Source organism: Schistocerca gregaria, chromosome 2 (genome assembly GCF_023897955.1).
Source record: "Schistocerca gregaria isolate iqSchGreg1 chromosome 2, iqSchGreg1.2, whole genome shotgun sequence".
NCBI lineage: Eukaryota > Metazoa > Arthropoda > Insecta > Orthoptera > Acrididae > Schistocerca > Schistocerca gregaria.
In genome coordinates, this window is record NC_064921.1 from 763,146,063 (window position 1) to 763,167,492 (window position 21,430).

Consider the following 21,430-nt stretch of genomic DNA (forward strand, 5'->3'; position numbering starts at 1 on the left):
TCGATGACTTTCCATCAATTACCACGAAATGTGACCTCTCTTACAGGAAATCTCAAATCCAGTCACATAACTGAGACATTCCATAAGCACGCAATTTCACTACGAGACGCTCGTGTGGTACAGTGTGAAAAGCCTTACGGAAACACTGAAATGCGGAATCGATCTGAAATCCCTTGTCAATAGCACTCAACAATTCATGCGAATAAAGAGCTAGTTGTGTTTCACAGGAACGATGTTTTCTATAGACCCATGTTGACTATGTGGCAATAGACCGTTTTCTTCGAGGTAATTCAAAATGTTAGAACATAATATATGTTCCAAAATCCTGCTGCATATCGACGTTAACGATATGGGTCTGTAATTTAGTGGATTACTGCTCCTACCTTTCTTGAATATTAGTGCAACCTGTGCAACTTTCCAGTCTTTGGGTGTTACCTAGACTAATTGTAGCACTTTGGAAACGACAACTGATTACTATCCCAAATTTAATACGATTGTTTACAACCATCCTCCGCAATGCTTGGCGGTCAGTGTCCATCAGTACATGAGGTCTGCCTGCTCTTGGTTTAGCTGAGGTTATTCCTTCACATTTACCTCTACTGATCGACCGATTCTGTTGTTGTTGATTCTTTACTGTCAACACAATGCTACACGCCTCCATATATTCTTACGGGTCCGCCTCTCGTGATATCTAGTGAACAGTTTCGTATTACATAGAATGCCCGGATGCTTCTGGTACGAGGTGTGATCAAAAACGTGGTGAATTAATTTATTAATATCAAAGTAATAAGTTTGCATGCTATTCGATTTAATCGCGTTCAGAATACTGTCCTTGCCCTGCAGTGCACTTATCCCAACATTGAATCCCTGAGTGGAAGCTTTCTGGAAGGACGTTCAGTTGCTCTGTCGTGGCCCTCTCAATGACAGGAACGGTGTCAAAACGTTTTCCTTTAAGAATTGTTTTAATTTTTGGGAGGAGCCAGAAGTCGCCTATTAGTAAACCTAGTGAGCAAGGTGGATGGCCAAAAACTCGCAAATAAAAAGGGAGGTGTGCCACTGCGCTTTGTCGAGATGAACAAGAAAGCCACTAGTTTCTCTGGTCTCTTTCTTCGTAAATCCTCTCTCAAATGTTGTAGTACGCTATTGTAAAAGTCAACAGTTACCGTTGTTCACCTTGGACTGAACTCTTATCGCAACATCGAAAAAAAAAGAAAAGAAACAGTGACCATGGTTTTGATATTCTATTTGGACTGGCGTGCCATTTTAGGACGAGCAGATTCACTGGTTTCCAATTGGGAATTCTGAATTTTCTATAGACTCAAGTTTCATCTCCAGTAACAATTTTGGACATCAAGTGCGGATCTGAAATAAGACGAGCCTTCAGCTCCATGCAAACTGACACGCGATTTTCGTTTTGTTCACCACTCGAAAGTCTGCGAACAAATTTTGCAGTGACTCCGCTCATTTGCAAATTATCAGTTAAAATGCTTTGCACGAACCTGTGAGAGTTTCTAAATTCTTAGGTAAGCTCTCGAATAGTTATTCGCCTGTTTGAACGAATATTTTTTGCCACTTTTTGTATGTTTTAGTCTGTTTTTGAGGTTAGTAGACGTTCTGAACTTTGCTCGTATTGTACCGAGTCATTTTCGCTTTTAAATCGGTCAAACCATTTGTGAACAGTATTCAGAGTTACAGCTATACAGCCATTCGCCAACTTTCACATTTCATGAGGTTCTTTAGCAAAAACGTGTGTGAATTCCTAAGGGACGAAACTGCTGAGGCCATCGGTCTCTAGACCTACACACTACATAAACTAATTTAAGTTAGGAACAGCACATACATCCATGCCCGAGGGAGGAGTTGAACCTCCGGTGGGAGGGGCCGCGCAGTCCGTGACATAGGACATCCAACCGCGCTGCCACTCCGCACAGCGGTTCTTTAGCGCTTTTTGCAACTTAAAACAGAATTTAATATTCCCGCGTTTTTCGAAATTCACGATGCGCGACAGACATAGTAAACACAATCTCACTCTAGCGTCTCTGGATGCTGACTGACAAGTCTCATGTGGTCAGGCCGTCGAACAAGTTGCATCAAATGGGTATAGCATCAGCAGTTGCTGCTAAAAAAATTCACTCAGAGCATTTTTTGATCACACCTCGTGTGTTTATTAGCTTCGCGATGAATGGCGAAATAGTTTTGAGATTTTCTCACAAATGGCTTTGAACACTCTTGCTACTTGTCACACTGCATTACATGTTCGAAGCTTCTACAAACTGATACTGATCTGATACGTGTGTTCACGTGGTGGGGCAGATGGCGAGTTCGGTTCTTGAAGATAATTTTCTCTAGAGGTTTCTCTACAGGCGGGAGGGGAGGGGAAGCTGCCGCCAAACCTCTCCGCTACCCTCTCGCTGAGAACGCTCATGGCAATGGCTACGATCGCCAACAAAGGCACTGTCGGTAACGAATAGCCCAGTGCACACTGTATGCAAAGTGTTATGTAGGAGTATCTGCATTTTCCAGCTAGACCTAAAATCTCCCTGCTTATTCCAGAGTGTGTGACAGTGAAATTTTGTTTGTCGAACAGGTGGAGCTGAAACACGCCGTGGACAGCCTGGACTCGCAGGTGACGGAGGGCGGCGGCAACCTGAGCGTGGGGCAGCGCCAGCTGGTGTGCCTGGCGAGGGCCATCCTCAGGAACAACAAGGTGCTCGTCCTGGACGAGGCCACCGCCAACGTAGACAGCGAGTGAGTACAGCCCCTTAACCTCACTACACACTTCGCTGTAGCCTAGTTGTGCGACTAGTCCTTTTCCCGCGACCACAGTCCAGAGTCTTCATACGTCCCTAAAATATGGCTGGACTCAGTCTGGTCGCACTTTTTATAGTAAAAATATAGGCATATGGTACGTTGAAAATTCCTTCCCTATAACGTACATCCACATATTCGCATACTTTAGTAGTGCATTTACTTTTACATCTTATTTTTGAAATCTACATCAGCATCAAAGGGGACTCTAAATTATGTACTTCTACGTACGTGGTGCAGTCGCATTAATGTGACCACCGCTTAAGTTCGACGTCAGTGTGCAGTAACCACTCAAAGACGGAACTGGCAGCACTAGTAGAGGAGGGTTTATAAAGCGTGTCGAGTGGACGCGGAGAACAGCGCAGTCCACGTAATACGGAAACGGAGCGATTTATCTGACGTCCAGAACAACATGACCATTGACTTCCGGGCCAAGGGTCGAAAGATTCCTGAAACGGCTAACTTTGTAAACTGTTCGCGTGCCGCCGTGTTTAAAGTATACTGTGCATAGCACAATGGCGCTATCGAAAACTGGCACTGGGGCAACTGTGGAACACAACGCGGGTAAACGACGGCTTCTGAGATGTGTAAGGGCGAACAGACGTGCAGCTGACCGTCCGGACGAACCAAGGGGCTACCAACGGTGGCTCCTCAACGACCGTTCAGCGAACTTTGGTGCGTATTGGCCTCCGCAGCAGGTACCTGGTTCATGCAACCATGCCGACTGTTGTTCATCGGTGACGAAGACTGGAATTTGCACTCTCATAGCGCAAGTGGACGTTCACTGACTGGTGACAGGTGGCCTCTTCAGATGAGTCACATTTTATGCTTCATCGGACAGACGGCTGTTGGCGTGTAAAGTGTGGAACTTCTGAAAGCGAACACCCTGCAATAATCGTTGGAAGGGTCCAAATTAGAGGCCATTTCCTGGGTGATCTCTTCATTTAGGAAGGCGTAAAGGATCAACTCAAGTAGGTATGCATCTTTGAGGAACATGTCCACCCCTACATGCAGTATGTTTTACCTCGGCACGATGGCATCTACCAGCAGAAAAATGCACTGTATCACACAGCTTGCAATGTATAAGCGTGGTTCGAAGAGCACCAGGATGAATTTTACGTACTCCCCTGGCCACCAAACTCCCCGGATGTAAACCCAATCGAGAATCAGTGGACCATCTCGATTGGACCGTTCGCTCCATCAATCCCCAACCGTGAAACCTAGCTCAGATGGTCACGAAACTCTAGCGCCACATTCCTGTCGGTACTTTCCAGAATCTCAGTGACTTTTCCTGCACGTGACTTTTCCCGCAGGTTCGAATCCTGCCTCGGGCATGGATGTGTGTGATGTCCTTAGGTTAGTTAGGTTTAAGTAGTTCTAAGTTCTAGGGGACTGATGACCTCAGAAATTAAGTCACATAGTGCTCAGAGCCATTTGACCCTAAATAATGAAAACTGTGAGGTCATCCACATGAGCGCTAAAAGGAAACCGTTAAATTTCAATTCCACGACAAATCAATCAAAGGCCGTAAATTCAACCAAGTACCTAGGAATTACAATTACGAAAAACTTAAATTGGAAAGAACACGTAGAAAAAGTTGTGGGGTAAGCAAACCAAACAAGCGGTTTGTTGGCAGAACACTTACAAAATGTAACAGATCTACTAAAGAGACTGCCTACACTACACTTGTCCGTCCTCTTTTGGAGTTCCGCTGCGAAGGGAGTACATCGAAAAATTTAAAAAAGAGCAGTACGTTTTGTATTATCGCGAAATAAGGAAAGAACCTCACTGATATGATACACGATTTTGGGTGTACGTCATTAAAACAAGAGCGATTTTTGCTTCAGCAGAATCTTCTCTCGAAATTTCAATCACCAACTTTCTGTTTCGGATGCGAAAATAATTTGTTGACGCCAACCTACATAGGGAGAAACGATCATCATAATAAAATAACGGAAATCAGAGATCCCACGGAAGATATAGGTGTTCGTTTTTACTGCGCGCTGTTAGAGATTGGAATAATGAACCCTCTGCCAGGTACTCAAGTGTAGTTTGCAGATAATCCACGTAGATGTAGATGTAGACTACTCTGCCACTTGTTCTATTCTTTGATTCCCAAGTAACTGCTGTTATCGTACACTAAATGCTTCTTTAACAGCAACGTAGTAAAACACCAATCTGATTGTGTTGACATCCGTTTTTAACATATTTAAGCCCTTCTGGTATGGCTGTAAGTTCTGGTATTAACACAAAAGATTCCGTGGAAAGTCTGAATCGTCCACGTCGCAGTGTGTTTTTATATTCCCACTCGTTTCATAATTTCGGCAGTTTCGCAGTGGAGAGAACCCTCTGCGTAATTTCAAAACATTAAACAAAAGACTTAAATTTCACCACACTTTTTAGTTGACACTCGTAAAGCATGTTTAACTATGATAATTCGAAAGTTATTGGCAGGAGAACGAAACATGTGCAATCTATGTTTGTATTTTATTTTTTTTTAAATTTCAATTAACCGTTTTGGAAGGTAAAATAAATCAACATTGCTTCTGCCTCTTTCTTTTCAGCTGAAGTTTCCTTTAGTGTCACACTTCCTACATCTTAAATAACGTTGTTCCTTCTCTTCTTCTGCCAATTTGGTTCCAGTTCTTGATTCATTTCTGCCCTGAAAGCCTGCCATTTCTATAGCCTCCTTAAAAAGTGTTCCATTTTAGATATCACTTCTTGCTTCTCTTGGGATAAGGTATTCGGAAAAACATCATCCAGGAGGAGGAGGAGGAGATTAGTGTTTAACGTCCAATCGACAACTAGGTCATTAGAGACGGAGCGCAAGCTCGGGTGAGGGAAGGATGGGGAAGGAAATCGGCCGTGCCCTTTCAAAGGAACCATCCCGGCATTTGCCTGAAGCGATTTAGGGAAATCACGGAAAACCTAAATCAGGATGGCCGGAGACGGGATTGAACCGACCGTCGTCCGAATGCGAGTCCAGCGTGCTAACCACTGCTCCACCTCACTCGGTAAACATCATCCACTCAGTCACAATGCGGATGAAAGTATGAGTAGAGATTGTGACGGACGAGCATTGAACATAATAGTGACAGAGGACAGTCATTTCAGAACTGAATGTCGCACAGGTGAACATTGTCAGCATCAAAACAACACGAGGGAGCTCCGTAATTGAGAAACACAGGGCGATCTGGAATTCCAAAACAACACGCCAATGGTGCAAGTAAACCTAACAGTGAAATGTGCTGAAGTCATCAAACTTGAACTGTGGAGCAATGGAAGAACGTTATTTGGTCGGATGAACCTTGTTTCCAACTTACGGCCCAGTCTACATCCCAAGAGTAGAACATGGAGGGTGTTCGGTGATGATTTGGGCAGCCATATCAGTGCTCTGCAACGTCACATTACTGCTAAGACTTATGTGATCATTTTGACTGATCATGTCCATCCCTTGGTACAATGTTTGTTCTTCAATTGTCACGCTGTGATTCTAACCGATAGCGCCCTTTTCACACAGCTTGCATTGCCCAGAACTGGTTTTCTGATCACGAGGATGAATTGTCGCACCTCCCCTGGCCACCAGTCACCAGATCTCAATACTATTGAACCTTTGTGGTCTACTTTAAAGAGAAGGATGCGTGACTGCCATCCCTCTCCACCATCTTTACTTGAACTAGCTACACTACTGGCCATTAAAATTGCTACACCACGAAGATGACGTGCTACAGACGCGAAATTTAACTGACAGGAAGAAGATGCTGTGTATGCAAATGATTAGCTTTTCAGACCATTCACACAAGGTTGGCGCCCTTGACGAGATCTACAACGTGCTGACATGTGGAAAGTTTCCAACCGATTTCTCATACATAAACAGCAGTTGACCGGCGTTGCCTGTTGAAACGTTGTTGTGATGCCTCGTGTAAGGAGGAGAAATGCGTACCGTCACGTTTCCGACTTTGATAAAGGTCGGATTGTAGCCTATAGCGATTGCGGTTTATCGTATCGCGACACTGCTGCTCGCGTCGGTCGAGATACAATGACTGTTAGCAGAATACGGAATCGGTTGGTTCAGGAGGGTAATACGGAACTCCGTGCTGGATCCCATCGGCCTCGCATCACTAGCAGTCGAGATGACAGGCATCTTATCCGTCTGGCTGTAACGGATCGTGCAGCCACGTCTCGATCCTTGAGTCAACAGATGGGGACGTCTGCAAGACAACAACTATCTGCACGAACAGTTCGACGACGTTTACAGCAACATGGACTATCAGGTCGGAGACCATGGCTGCGGTTGCCATTGACGTTGCATCACTGACAGGAGCGCCAGCTATGGTGTACTCAACGACGAACCTGGGTGCACGAATGGCAAAACGTCATTTTTTTCGGATGGATCTAGGTTCTGTTTACAACATCATGATGGTCGCGTCCGTGTTTGGCGACATCGCGGTGAACGCACGTTGGAAGCGTGCATTTGTCGTCGACGTACTGGCGTATCACCCAGCGTGATGGTATGGGGTGCCAATGGTTACACATCTCGGTCACCTCTTGCTCGCATTGACGGCACTTTGAAAAGTGGACGTTACATTTCAGACGTGTTAAGACCCGTGGCTCTACCCTTCATTCTATCCCTGCGAAACCCTACATTTCAGTAGGATAATGCACGACCGCGTGTTGTAGTCCTGTACGGGCCTTTCTGGATACAGAAAATGTTCGACTGCCCTGGTCAGCACATTCTCCAGATCTCTCACCAATTGAACACTTCTGGTCAATGTTGGTTGAGCAACTGGCTCGTCACAATACGCCAGTCACTACTCTTGATGAACTGTACCTGTACACGCCATCCATGCTCTGTTTGACTCAATGCCCAGGCGCATCAGTGCCGTTATTACGGCCAAAGGTGGTTGTTCTGGTTACTGATTTCTCAGAATCTATGCACCCAAAATGAGTGAAAATATAATCACATGTAAGGTCTAGCATAATATATTTGACAATGAATACCCGTTTATCATCTGCATTTCTACTTGGTGTAGCAATTTTAATGGCCAGTAGTGTACTATTTTGCAGGAAGAATTGTATGAGATTTCATTGAAAACCGTAAAGAATCTTTATTTATCCGTTCCGAGATGACTGCAAGCTTGAATGCCAACGAGTATCCTACATCGTATTAGGCACAGTAATATCTTGTGTCCCTGGTGTTTCCATATTTTTGTCTACCCCGTGTATATCTGTATTAGATACCAGAACAAAAATGCTACTATCGGAGCACGGAAAAGGTTAGTGTGCTCGTGTTTTAGAAGACTCTGACTGAAAAGTCGGGTATGAACTGCTTCATTCTACCTTCTTCAGCACCTTAAAAATTTTTCCAAAAATTTTGGTATGCTAGTATACTTTAACATGCAATCATACCTAACTCCCACAAGCTCCCCTAACTCGTTGACACCCACTAGTCCATCGCTTTTAAGTAGTTCATACCCATCCGCTCTCACTTGCCCATTCTCAGTCATTCAGCCCAACTCATTGTCATTATCTCTTTGTGTCTCTCAGTCACAGTCTCTTGTCTCAAAGGCATAGTCTTCATCGTTCTGTCCTACTAATACTGTCTCATCTCACTACCATTGTCTCCCTCTTGCTCTCGCTTACTGCTACCTATCTCATTTATTCTCTTTCATAGCTGCTGTCTCTTCTCACTGTGATTATCTCTGTCTTCCTTGTTGTCAATGTCACATAATCTGTCTCTCATTAACGCTAGCTCTGATCCAATTCCACATTCTCCTTCTTTTTATTTCACTCACAGTGGCAGCGTCTGCTTCATTCATTTCCCAGTAGTGTTCTGTCATTGTCAACTATGCTCCACTGCCGCACTGTCCTTCTCTTTCTCTCACATTACCATTGTTCTCTTCTCTCTTTTTTGTATACCACAACCACTGTCTACTATCTTCCAGTTTTTATTGCTTTTCCGTCTCTCACTGCCGTTGTCGCCTTCTCTCTCGCCATAAAAGAGCGCGATTACGTTTGCGTGCCAAAATTTTCGGGAAAATTTTTAAAGTTGGTGAGGAATGTAGAAAGAGGCAGCTAGTACCGCATGTTTTTAGTCACAGTATTTTAAAACAGGAGCATGTTAGCCTTTTTTGTGCTCCCATAGAAGCTTTTACCGTTTGTCCCCTTCTTTTCCCTGCAACTGCAGCACATGTCACTCGTATTTATAGGCCAGTAAAACTCTGACAGTTTACTTACGTGAAACTGAAATAACGCAGAACTAATTGTACACCATAAAGTGGATTTTACGTGCAAAAAAATTTTACATATGCTTTAGTACTACGTGGGTTTCCCAGAACCCTTCCGATGATAACGTTTCCGCCTCAGACCGAATATTATGTACGTATTTTATGTGTACAAGAAGAATAACTTAGAGCCTGTGGATGTCGGAAGTGGATAAAGATATCAAGAAACTATTCATGGTTGTTCAAGGTCAGCCATTTACTGTGGCTAGCCGCCCTGGAATCCGCTGCTCGGTTTTGGTATCCTATACTAGGTACTTGGGGTGTTTCTCGATAACGTATAAATATTTTGAAAACGGAAAAATGGCACTTCTAGCCAAATGCCTAGAGAATATAACGTCACAATGTGAACAATCTGATACGGTTATTTATTAATAAGATTTCACCTCACACTGGATTTTACGTCCGCATTCAACATGTACACGTAGCGTAACTTTGAACCTCCGTATCTCGGAAACGGGTATACAAAGGAAATTTTCACGTTTGGTCAAGATCGAGATCGGGTTCTTAGGAATATATCGCCAAAATTTCAGCCATTTGCTGTGCGTACCCGTCTTGGAACCAGCGTATTTTTGGGTTGTACTCAGGAACTGTCTATGAATTAAAAGGTACCTCCATAAACCCCTTGAGGCGCACTATATACCAAGTATAACGCAAAAAGAACCAAACGATGTGCTCCGTTTGTAAAAGCCGGAGGAGATATGTAATATTCTAAACTTTGACTTCGTATTGCAGGTTAATTACAGTATGACGATTCTCCTGTTGGGCATACAAATGATCCTTAGCCCAAGGGCTATCCAAAACACTTGACTCCTGTCTATCACCAATAGATCCGAAGGTATGAGCCCCGGAAAAATAACCTTTTTATGCCCGACGTTTTCGTTCATATTAGGTAGTGCATGCTTTCGCATGCGTCTCGGTTAATCTGTATTCTGATTCACTGCTGTTTGTAGGTCCTGGTATTTGTCTTATTCTTTCATTTTTTTCTAAATTTTCGAGCTCTCCGTTTGTTTTCAAATAAATGGTTCAAATGGCTCTGAGCACTATGGGACTTAACATCTGTGGTCATCAGTCCCCTAGAACTTAGAACTACTTAAACCTAACTAACCTAAGGACGTCACACACATCCATGCCCGAGGCAGGATTCGAACCTGCGACCGTAGCAGTCCCACGGTGTTTGTTTTCAGCTTAAGAGTTTCCAGTTTGACTGGAATACTCTCTTTCAAATTCTGAAGGTGTCAAGGGTAAAAAACAGGGAGTGAAAGGTTATTTACAATTTGTACGGAAACCAGATAACAGTTATAAGAGTCGAGGGGCATGAAAGGGAAGCAGTGGTTGGGAAGGGAGTGAGACAGGGTTGTAGTCTCTTCCCGATGTTATTCAATCTGTATATTGAGCAAGCAGTGAAGGAAACAAAAGAAAATCTCGGAGTCTTTATTAACATCCAAGGAGAATAAATAAAAACTTTGAGGCTCGCCGATGACAATGTAATTCTATCAGAGACAGCAAAGGACCTGGAAGAGCAGCTGAACGGAATGGACAGTATCTTGAAAGGAGGGCATAAGATAAACATAAACGAAAACAAAACAAAGATAATGGAATATAGTCGCATTAAATCAGGTGATCCTGAGGGAATTAGATTAGAAAATGAGACATTTAAAGTAGTAGATGAGTTTTACTGTTTGGGGACAAAATAACTGACCACGGTCGAAGTGGAGACGATATAAAATGTAGACTGGCAATGGCAAGAAAGGCGTTTCTGAGGAAGAGAAATTTGTTAACATCAAGCATAGATTTAAGCGTCAGGAAGTCGTTTCTGAAAGTATTTGTATGGAGTGTAGCCATGTATGGGAGTGAAACGTAGACGATAAATAGTTTAGACAAGAAGAGAATAGAAGCTTTCGAAATGTGGTGCTGCAGAAGAATGCTGAAGATTGGATGGGTAGACCACATAACTAATGAGGACGCATTGAATAGAACTGGGGAGAAGAGACGTTTGTGGCACAACTTGACCAGAAGAAGGGATCGGTTGGTAGGACATGTTCTGAGGCATCAAGGGATCACCAATTTGGTATTGGAGGTCAGCGTGGAGGGTAAAAATCGTAGAGGGAGACCAAGGGATGAATACACTAAACAGATTCTGAAGGATGTAGGTTGCAGTAGGTACTTGGAGAAGAAGAAGCTTGCACAGAATGCAGTAGCATGGAGAGCTGCATCAAACCAGTCTCTAGACTGAAGACAACAACAACAGAGTATTTCTGGTGTGACCATTGTTTTATAGTTATTGAACGTTCTCGACTACTTTGTAGTATTATGTGTTGCACTGTATGCAAATGCACATTTATATTTTTTGGGAGTCGGCAGCAAAATTTGTACTGGTTTGAAATTTCCTGAAGGATCAAAACTTTCTGCTAGGATTTGAAATCAGGTCCTTGCCTTTTGGAAATAGTGCACTTACTGAGTAAACTATCCACAAAGTTTGGACTACACTTGTTGAGGTTGTGGGAAATCAACCGCTATAACCTATTCCTAGATCTGAAAATTATTGTCTTTTTAACTGATATGTTCGTCAGTAATTTGCCGAACTCATCTGGAACAGTAACAGCGCTGGTTAGTTTTAACTATTGATGGGCTCGTGTTGCGATGTTTCAGGACGGATGCGCTCATACAGCAGACGATCCGGCGCAAGTTCCATGACTGCACCGTGCTGACCATCGCCCACCGTCTCAACACCATCATGGACTCTGACCGCATCCTCGTTATGGACGCAGGCCAGGTCGCGGTGAGTCTAATGACCCTTCGCTTGGACATAAACATTACTGCGTGCGTACGAAATGACATATAAACGTTGTACGATGATCATCCGTTAATTATGCCCTGCATTTCTTTCTCAGATCATACTCTTAAGAGTAGGAATTTGGTGACAATTTTAGTCAATATTTCTGTTAAATGTTATATTTTTCTACACAATTTCCGTCAGGTTCTATGGCTTTGCACTAGCGTGGTGTAAAGAGCGTCTATTCACTGTTGATAGCGTCTCCTGTCTTGATTTCGTAACCATGTTTACACTGCATGAAATACAGTCTCGTCATTTTCAATGTGTGTTCCACAACGAGAATCCTCAGATGGCCCACAGAGACGGAAGGGATAGGGATCCAGATATGGGCTGCAGAGTGAACCTCCATCCCAATTTGGTGATGTGTTCCCAGGTTCTGAACATTATGTGTGGGTGTGCAGAGTCATGTTGGAACAAGATTACTTTAGGGTTCTTGTCAAGCCAAAAACATGTCAGAAGTGATTCTTGAGTTCCTTCACACTTTTCACATCTGCTTCTGAATAATCATTGACATTTTTAGCAACACATCCACTACAATGATACCGTCACTGTCACAAAAGACTATTGTGATGACTTTGTCAGCAGGGGAAGCTACACTGAATTTCTTCTCTTTTAGTTATTATGGGTGGTGCCACTCCATTAACTGCCTTTTTATTTCAGCTTAAAGTAAGGCAACCAGGTTTCATTACCTGTTACGATTTGTTACAGAAATGCCTTACTATTGGTCTCAAAGTGCTCCAGCAGTTCAGTTGAGCCAGTATTTCTTTGAATCATGTCGTCTGTTGTGAACATTCGTTGAACTGCTCTTGAGTACACCTTCGAATATCCAAGTGTATCAATCATTATACAAGCACTTATAACGTTCACTGATAGTGGTACAACCAATTGTCTAGTTGTGGTACTCCGTGCTTGCATCAGGAATGGTATCCATGAAATTCACCGAGAATTCAATTCAGCACATTGCGTGTAACGACTGTTTCACATGAATGCCATTTTGATGTTTAACTATGGCTCTGTCTCCCATCTGAATTGTTCAAAATTTCACACACATCTGGAAGAAACATCAGATTTGAAGCACCTGAAAGGATGCTACATGTATACATATTAATAGCGGTGATATTATTTATTGAGTGACCCTGAGACATAGGCTATTGCTCGCAAAACAAACATGTCATCTTTTGGAATCTCACAATCTCTTTAATTGTGATTCCTGTTATGACTATACAGATAAATTGTGAACCCATATTCTATTTCACATAGTTGATGAAGGCTTACATCAAAAGCAGGACCTGATGGTTGTTTCCTCACTTGACTGCTGCTTATCAACTTTACGTTTTCGATGTTCTTTTTTTAGGTGCTGTGAGCCTTCATGAGCAAACTGATGCCATGTTTTTGATGTATTCTTGTAGGTATTGGGGGCCTTCATGAACAAGCTTATGCCGTGCTTGTCATATAGATGATGTAACATCTCCTTTTTCATTATTAATCAAGCACTACTGAATGTTGTATTCCACGGTACCTTTATACTTCTTACATTCTCTGCTCTGCATATGTTGTCTATTGTTAAATTGATCCTACATGATTTGCTTGGGTAGGTGAGAGTCTGGCACAGTGACCACATGACCAGCAGTTGACTGAAATTGAAGTTTGGTAACTGTCTCCTAAATGCTACTAGCATACAGGTACACCTATGCTGCTATGCTATTTTGCCATTTTATTCTGATGATTCTCAACATACAGAGATGACTATCATTCTCGAGGATAATTACGTCCTCCTTTTGGTGTTCCAAGTCTCACAGACATAAGTTAGTTTCTTCTTCATTGTCAGTCTTTAAATTGGTTGACAGCCCTCCACTTGGAACTGTCAGAAGTTAATTTCTACATTTCTTTATAATTAGAGGCAACTGTATCATGTATAGCCAGTTTTAAAAATGCCAGTCATGGTAAGTTAGGTTGGGCATTACAATAGATAGCTTATTCCAGGTGCTGATGTCATGACTAACAAAAGCCCTTTTCTGTAGGGGGCAAAAGATATGCGCTACACACTGAATATGTATCCTTGGAATCGTCCTCTTTTGGCAGTGATGGCAGATGAAATGTATAAAATACAGAAATTGATTGGCAATATGAGCAATCTGTAATCGACGATATGGCTCAGAGGCTCGGGATAATTTTTCTTTTCCTGACTTAAACAAACCGGCTAGTAAATTCTGGAAAAATCTTCATTTCTGAAGGAGTCCCCTGAACAATTATATACAGAGAACCAAAAAGGTGGAAATCCGAAGCTGTAAGATTAGCAGAATATAGAATAAGTGAAAGTCTCTTATTACTAAACTCACCCATGGATGCCTTCATTATACATGGAGAGAGCAAGTGTGGACCCTCATATCGCAGTACTGTTAGATGATGCGCTTTGCCAACATGCTCTCCGAATGAGTGATGCTCTGAAGAACACTGGAATGTTTGTATACGTGCTGCAGCATGGCCAGGTACACAAAATACCATTATTGTTGTCAAATGTCATCATGTCCCTCGAGAATTAGCATAACATACAGATGTTTAGTAGTACTGGAGCTGAAGAGCGCCCACTGTACAGCAATTTTGGCCCCATATTGTATTCTGTACTATGTGAATATCTTAGAATCTCCTATACAAGGTCGCTCTCAAAATTTACTACTCTGTAACATGTATCTCCCTGTTTGTAGTCCGCAGCTCGTGGTCGTGCGGTAGCTTCCCACGTCCGGGTTCCCGGGTTCGATTCCCGGCGGGGTCAGGGATTTTCTCTGCTTCGTGATGACTGGGTGTTGTGTGACGTCCTTAGGTTAGTTGGATTTAAGTAGTTCTAAGTTCTAGGGGACTGATGACCATAGCTGTTAAGTCCCATAGTGCTCAGAACCATTTGAACCTGTTTGTTTATATCGTCATTCAATATCAAGCAGTGTGTAAATGTCTCATTTAAAGTCTGTTAGTAATTCATCTCCTCAACTATGCAAACATTTAAAGAAATCTTGAGTTGTGAAACGAGTCCTTCTCTATTGTTAGACTTCTTTATTGATGGAAACTGATGTATCCCATGAGAAGTTTGTGTTTAGATTTTTTAATGCCATTATTATTTTTAATTATTCCTCTTACCAATTTTAAATTAAATCTTGTCGCATCTTTCCAAATGGAGTTGCTGTATAATTCATTACATTGTATTATGTTGCTATTATTATTCGCTTAAAATTCTCACCTTCTCCTTTAAGATTTCCTTTACTTTCCTTGCACCTGCAACATCTTTTGCTGTTTGTGTAAGAGCCTTTGTTAGTTAAGTGTCCACCATTTGCCAAAATGTTTCATTTAATCTGGTATACCTCCCTAGTTTGTGATACGTTCTGATAATCTAAATTCCTGACTTATAGTCTCACGAATCTGGTTCCTTCTAATTTTATGTGTATTTCTTAGTACGCACCTTATGCGTTTCATATGATCATTTGCAATTCTGTACTAGTTTATGACAGTCACACTCTGGACAGTATCTTAATTATTTGATGAAACATATTTAGCTCAGTTCTTACTCTTCTCTGATCCTTTCCAAGTCTATTTTCTGTTTATTTTATTCTGGAAGAATGTTGTAAGGAGAAACATTTAGTTCTTTATGACAAATTCTATAAACGCATCAACTCAGTTGCGAGATAGCAGATTTTGACTCACTGCACGGGATTCAGTGCGGGTTAGTGAGAGCACATGTGAAAAGATGCAAGGCGTGAACGTACGAAATGGGGAATTGGATATAACATGGTTGGTTTCCTTGATCTTTATTAACACGAAATTAAGGACTCTCTTATTCCTTGGCAGAGTAATTCATAGTATAATCTGTTTTTCGCTCTGTTTCCTTCAGTATAATATTGCTGCATATTTCTGATAAGATCTCGCCATGTTCCCAACACCACTGTGAACATAGTTCCTTCAGCTTCGTGTGTCCTCTCTTTCTCACTTTGTCAGTCCAATGTCAGCAAGACACTTCTTGCTTCCTCTGCGTAGACCACTGGAACCTTCGATTCCCCACTCACTGCCATCACTGGAAAGTGAGAGTGCACTAATGCTGTTTGAACTGGTTGTTCCCCACAGGAGTACGGGACCCCGCACGAGCTGCTGATGTGGCCGGAGGGCTTCCTGACGGCTATGGTGAAGCAGACAGGACCTGCCATGGAGAAGCAGCTGAGGGCCATGGCGGAGGAGGTGCGTCGGAATATAATAAGTCTAGTTCAACACCATTTCTGCTGGACGGTTACAGTGTCGCTGGGCACACACAGTGTAGAGTCGTTGTGCAAAAGCACTTTCTTCTGTGTTTATGAACAGTATAAAGACTTTCAGTTACTTACTTCATTTCTCGATGTTTTACATGCAGCGAATCTCATAAGGAAACTGTAAATTGGTAAGTGTGATGGCATTTATCAGTTATTGCAGTCTAACACGTAATGAAGGGCCAAATAAAAACAAGGGGCAAAAACACAAACTATAGCTAATATAGCAAACATTTTAGAGCAACCCCAATACGGATCAGCTCCTGTTGTTATCCCATCTCAAAATTTCTGTTCTGCTGCAGTACTCCCTTGTCAAGACTACTGACGAAAAAAGAAAGTAAAAGACAGGATCTTAGATCCAATTCTCCCTTCCAACAACTTAACCGAAATATGCTTATAAAATTAGGACAGTTAAAGAAAGGTCGCTTGTGCTGTGAATCACAATGAAATTCCGTCGGTTGGAACTTAAATAGGGCAACACTGCTGTGGAGACACTATGCAATGGAATCTACTATTGTCGCTGATAGCACACGTTGTTGACATACCTACCTTACCACTGACCAAATGGAGAGCGGTCTAACGTAACGGTGTTACTATCTTTTCGAAACAGGAACAACAGAGTTTGATCAAGTTTGAATATGACAGAGGTTGTACAGCACGGCAGTGTCATCAAGGGCTTCAAGAGGCGTGCGATTGGCATTGCCGTACACAGTGGCACGTTGGGTAAAAGCCTTCAGCGAAGGTCGACAAACTGTGGCAGACAAGCATCGGCAGGTCGTCCTAGCGTCTCTAAAGAAGAAGTGCATGTTGTTGCCGTGTTATTGGATAGTGATCGACGCCATACGATTCGTAAGCTCGCCCACGAAACCGCATTATCACATACGACTGTGGTTTGCGTCCTGAAGCAACGCATGGGAATGAGAAAAATTGTATCACGATGGGTCCCGCATGACTTGCCTGAAATGCAGAGATGGATGCGTTACGATGCTGCACAGACGCGCTTGGAGCGCAAAGAGCGCGAAGGAGAGGCTTTCTTACGCCATGCCGTAACACTGGATGAGATATGGGCCACATCGTACAAGCTAAAACTGAAAGCCAATCCAAAGAATGGCGTCATTATGGGTCGCCGCGAAAATCGAAAGTGCGTCATAGCTCCAGTACGGCGAAAGTTATGGTGATTCTCTTGTAGACTGTGATGGTGTTATCATAACGCATTACGTTCCTCCACGGCAAACCGTCAATACACATTATTACTGTTCGTTTTTGGAACATGACCTACGACCAGCTTTGCGAAAGAAGCAGCGACACTTTCTGCGCAACCCACCTATTTTTGCACTACAATGCTCGGGCGCATATAGCGCAAGCTGGAGTTGCTCTGTTCGGTCGATGGGACCGGGATGTACTGTACCATCCACCATACCCCCCGGACTTCATGGCATTCGCTTCTGAAGTGTTCCAGAGATTTGACAGGTAGTAGACAGCTCCATTCACACCATCAACAGAACAGGGTCTGCTAACGGTATACTACGCCTTCCACATCGCTGACAACGGGTTCTACACAACGCTAGTGACTACTTTGAAGGACAGTAACAGGTGCAAATATGTAATTCTTTTGTATCTGTTCTGAATAAATAGTTGCCACTATTTAAGTTCCATTCCTCGTACATGTATTTATTAGGAAAAGTTTAACTCTCTTTTGGGCAACACTGATTCCACGTGTAAAGAACTTTAATTGTAATAGCCCCTCCACAAATTATCAAAATTTAAAACGTGTTGGAATTCGAATGACATCAGTTGAAACTGAGCACATAATAGTTTGATAGTATTTTGGAGCATACACACCGTCATATTTATTTATTCTTTTCCTTACTATTCTGAAAGTCAATAATTGTGATAATAATGCATTTTGTTGTTGAAGTGTTCACAATTAGTCAAGGCAAGACAAAAATGAATTAGTTTGTGGTTGCACTTTTATCCAGAACAACCGTTAAAAACATGATAGAGGCTTTTTTATCAGTCAGATGAAACTATATGTTAAGTCTCAAATTTATGTATGATAATAAATACATGCCAAAGCAATGAATTAAATTTTGCACCAAGGCGAGAATTCATACCCTGTACTCCTGCTCACTAGGTAGATATGCTAACAGCTACATCACTGTGGCAAACATAGCTGCAAAGATTACCGTAATATGTCTCCCTCCCCAATACAAAAACCAAATTAAGACCTCAGTCTCTCTTGGTGTTCCGCTTCTCACAAATTCTAAATCATTGCTTAGACTGTATTTGTAATCATAGATAAAGTTGAAGCTTAATATTTCTCTGCAATAATTTCATCTGATTAATACACCAGCTGTGCCTGAGCTACAGGCAGGATTATCTCCATTTCATTCAATAATAAGATGCTATTCCAATGTCGGAGAGCCCTTGCAATATTGATGCAAGTTAAGAAATGGAACATAAAGCTGGGCTGAGACATGAAATGGTGTTTGTACTACAGACAGAAACATACTAGGGTAATCCTTGCAGCTGTGTTAGCCACAGCCCCAACGTGACACAGTAATTAACACATATGCCTAGTAAGCAAGAGACCTGCGTCGAATCACAGGCTTGACGCAAATTTTAATTCATTGCTTCAGTCTGCATTCATTATCATGGTTTTTTTATAGTTGGACTTATTCATTTATGCATTTAAACTACATGCTGCAAACTTTATTGGCTCCTTTTTTTGCTTCAGCTTCATGATACTGAAGTAACTCAGATTTGTGATGTTATGAACTGATTGGAGCAGAAACCATGTGTCATTGACTAACGTTCTTTCTGCCGTCATCACAGTTTTCTATTGACATTTCTCTATGAAACAAAGCTCCTGATTAACATGAATCCTACATACACTGTGTGCTGACCCCAGGAAACTCCAGGAAAAACCATAAAGTGTGTCATGAATAATCCCAGACTTATATGGTTTCTGCAGTCACAAATTCATTTGGAAGATCCATTGCAACAACTACTTTTCATCTATGCGCGGACACTGAAACATATACCCAGCCAATCTATGAGTTGCACTTTGAGAAGCTACTCAACATAGGGTGTGTTCATTAGGCTCACTTTGGAAGCTATCCAGCCCGAGAACCTAATTTAAATTAGTTACATTTGCTAACTATACAATTGCACTTAAGTGTGACATACGCAAACAGTATAAAATAAAAGGATTAGGTTCAGCAGAAATGTAATTAAAATAATAAGTTTCACTAATAGCCTTCTGCACTGAGAACCAGGATCTTGATCAAAACTGTGATGAGATGTTAGGGAACCTCACATGAAGCATAGCAGTAAGTATCTATCCAAGCCACCTCTCGACCCTAGCGATCTGCAAAATTCATCTTAGGCATTTGTTTACATTTGACTGAAATTTTCAGATTCCTTGCCTCGAAATTATTTGTTACATGACACTTTTTTCCCCACATTAAAACAAAAACACACAACTGTAATAAATGGCACTCAGTGAAGCACTCCTGCCAAATTCTTGTTTTAGATAGTATTTACAAAGTCGATTTCATTTTGAGTTGTAAATTTTCTCAGGTTTCCTCCAATTGCTCCTCATTGTGTATTATTTCCTTAGTGGGAAATTAAAGTAATCAAGACCTACCTCACATACAGTGATTGTGGAGCGGGTTGTAGCCTGCTGTGACTAATTTTCTTCCTCCTGTTTTCATATGCAGTAGGATTGCTTTTGTGTACTGACATGGGTAAATACATCATCCAAGGACAGGTAAAATAGTGAGTCCTTGTATTTTCTGATTGTAGTAGTACAGTATCAAGCAAAAGCTCGTCCTACAAAAAAATTTCGTAAGTATCAGGTGACTTCAGACACATTCGTCCACACTATATGTACCAAAAATAGCTGCATTCAAGAGTGATCTCGAGTATCTGTGTTGCTCTGTTTGTCTGTTAATTTGAAGGTTGTCATAAATGAAAGGAGTGCTTTTGACATTTTGCAAGTGGCTGGTGCATTTCAAGTTTCTGCTCTTCTGCTTCAGGCCTTCCGCAAGACAGAGTCGCCAGAGGAGGACTCAGATACAGAGGAGCAAGAGAAAATTGTGGAAGAGAAGAAGTAGAAGAAAAGCATACAGGAATGGGGAACTGTGAGAGCACCACACAAATGTGGAAGAGAATGTGACTGAGAGCAGTCCTGTGCACTGTATTAAAGTATTTTTGTTAATTTAATGTAGCTGTATGTCGTCTGTCACAAAATATAATAATTATATTTGTAATAAACAAAGTCTTCATTATTTACGTACCATGATATCCTTAAGAAATCCATCATTACCTACAGCCCAAAAGGTTTAGCTTTCTTCAAAATGGGGAAGTAGATGATTTCAGGTTTCTTGACTTTAAAAAAGATTTTATCTCGTTATCACTAAAAAAATTGCTCACTTGAGATATGAAACTGGTTTAACAACTTTTGAAGAGGCACAATGCAATACATTATCATGGCTGAGGAACCTTCTACAGACTCAGAGCTAGCTTCTGATCTGCTCAGGAAATGTGGTACACCCTCTGTTGTTTCAACTGGTAGCTCGATAGTGTGTTCATTAGTGACCGAAAGTTGTAAAATATGTTCTGTGTGATTAATAACAAACACTGGGGAAACAATGAATTTCAGTCAAGCAAATGAACACACTGGCTTCAGAATTGGATACAGTGCCATGGGCAATTTGCAAGTGGTGAGTTAAATAATTAAATGGAGCAATCTGAAAGAATTTTCACTGAGTCTCAGACTACATTATTTGAGAAATTTTTTCAGCTGCAAATATATGTGTACTGAGCCCCATCAATTAGTAAGGCATTGATTGAAAGCATCAGTACACCAGAGAATGTATACGCCAACCCCCCAGTTTCCACTAAACTTCATCAGCGTAGTGAGAGATGTAGAGCTGAAAGTAGGGTCAGGCGAAGATAGTCCATATTACCAAAAATATTTCCAGCAATCCGAAAGAAATTTTCGGTTTCAGAAAATGGGAAAAATAAGAAGGGATACATGCTAGTGGTAAACGCTTGAACCACATTTGGTTTACTGAATATGTTTGTCACTAGTATAGATAAATTTCAGAGATGACTGAACGAGCAAATGTGAAAGTAAACCTGCAAATAACAAAACTAAAATACTGTATAGCCAAGAATATGACTAATTATTACATTGTTACCAACAGCATGGT

At 41.8% G+C, this 21,430-nt stretch overlaps 1 protein-coding gene across 1 annotated transcript in view; it reads left to right on the plus strand.

Annotated features, from left to right (window-relative positions):
- LOC126334985 (ATP-binding cassette sub-family C member 4-like) overlaps positions 1 to 20,493 on the plus strand; it is a 378,851-nt gene extending 358,358 nt beyond the window's left edge. The window contains exons 22-25 of the mRNA XM_049997794.1: positions 2,588 to 2,748; positions 11,742 to 11,871; positions 16,036 to 16,146; positions 20,252 to 20,493. Of these exons, the coding sequence (XP_049853751.1) occupies positions 2,588 to 2,748; positions 11,742 to 11,871; positions 16,036 to 16,146; positions 20,252 to 20,329 (480 nt within the window). The 3' untranslated portion in view covers positions 20,330 to 20,493. The remainder of the gene's footprint in view (positions 1 to 2,587; positions 2,749 to 11,741; positions 11,872 to 16,035; positions 16,147 to 20,251) is intronic.
- Positions 20,494 to 21,430: the final 937 nt, after the last annotated feature.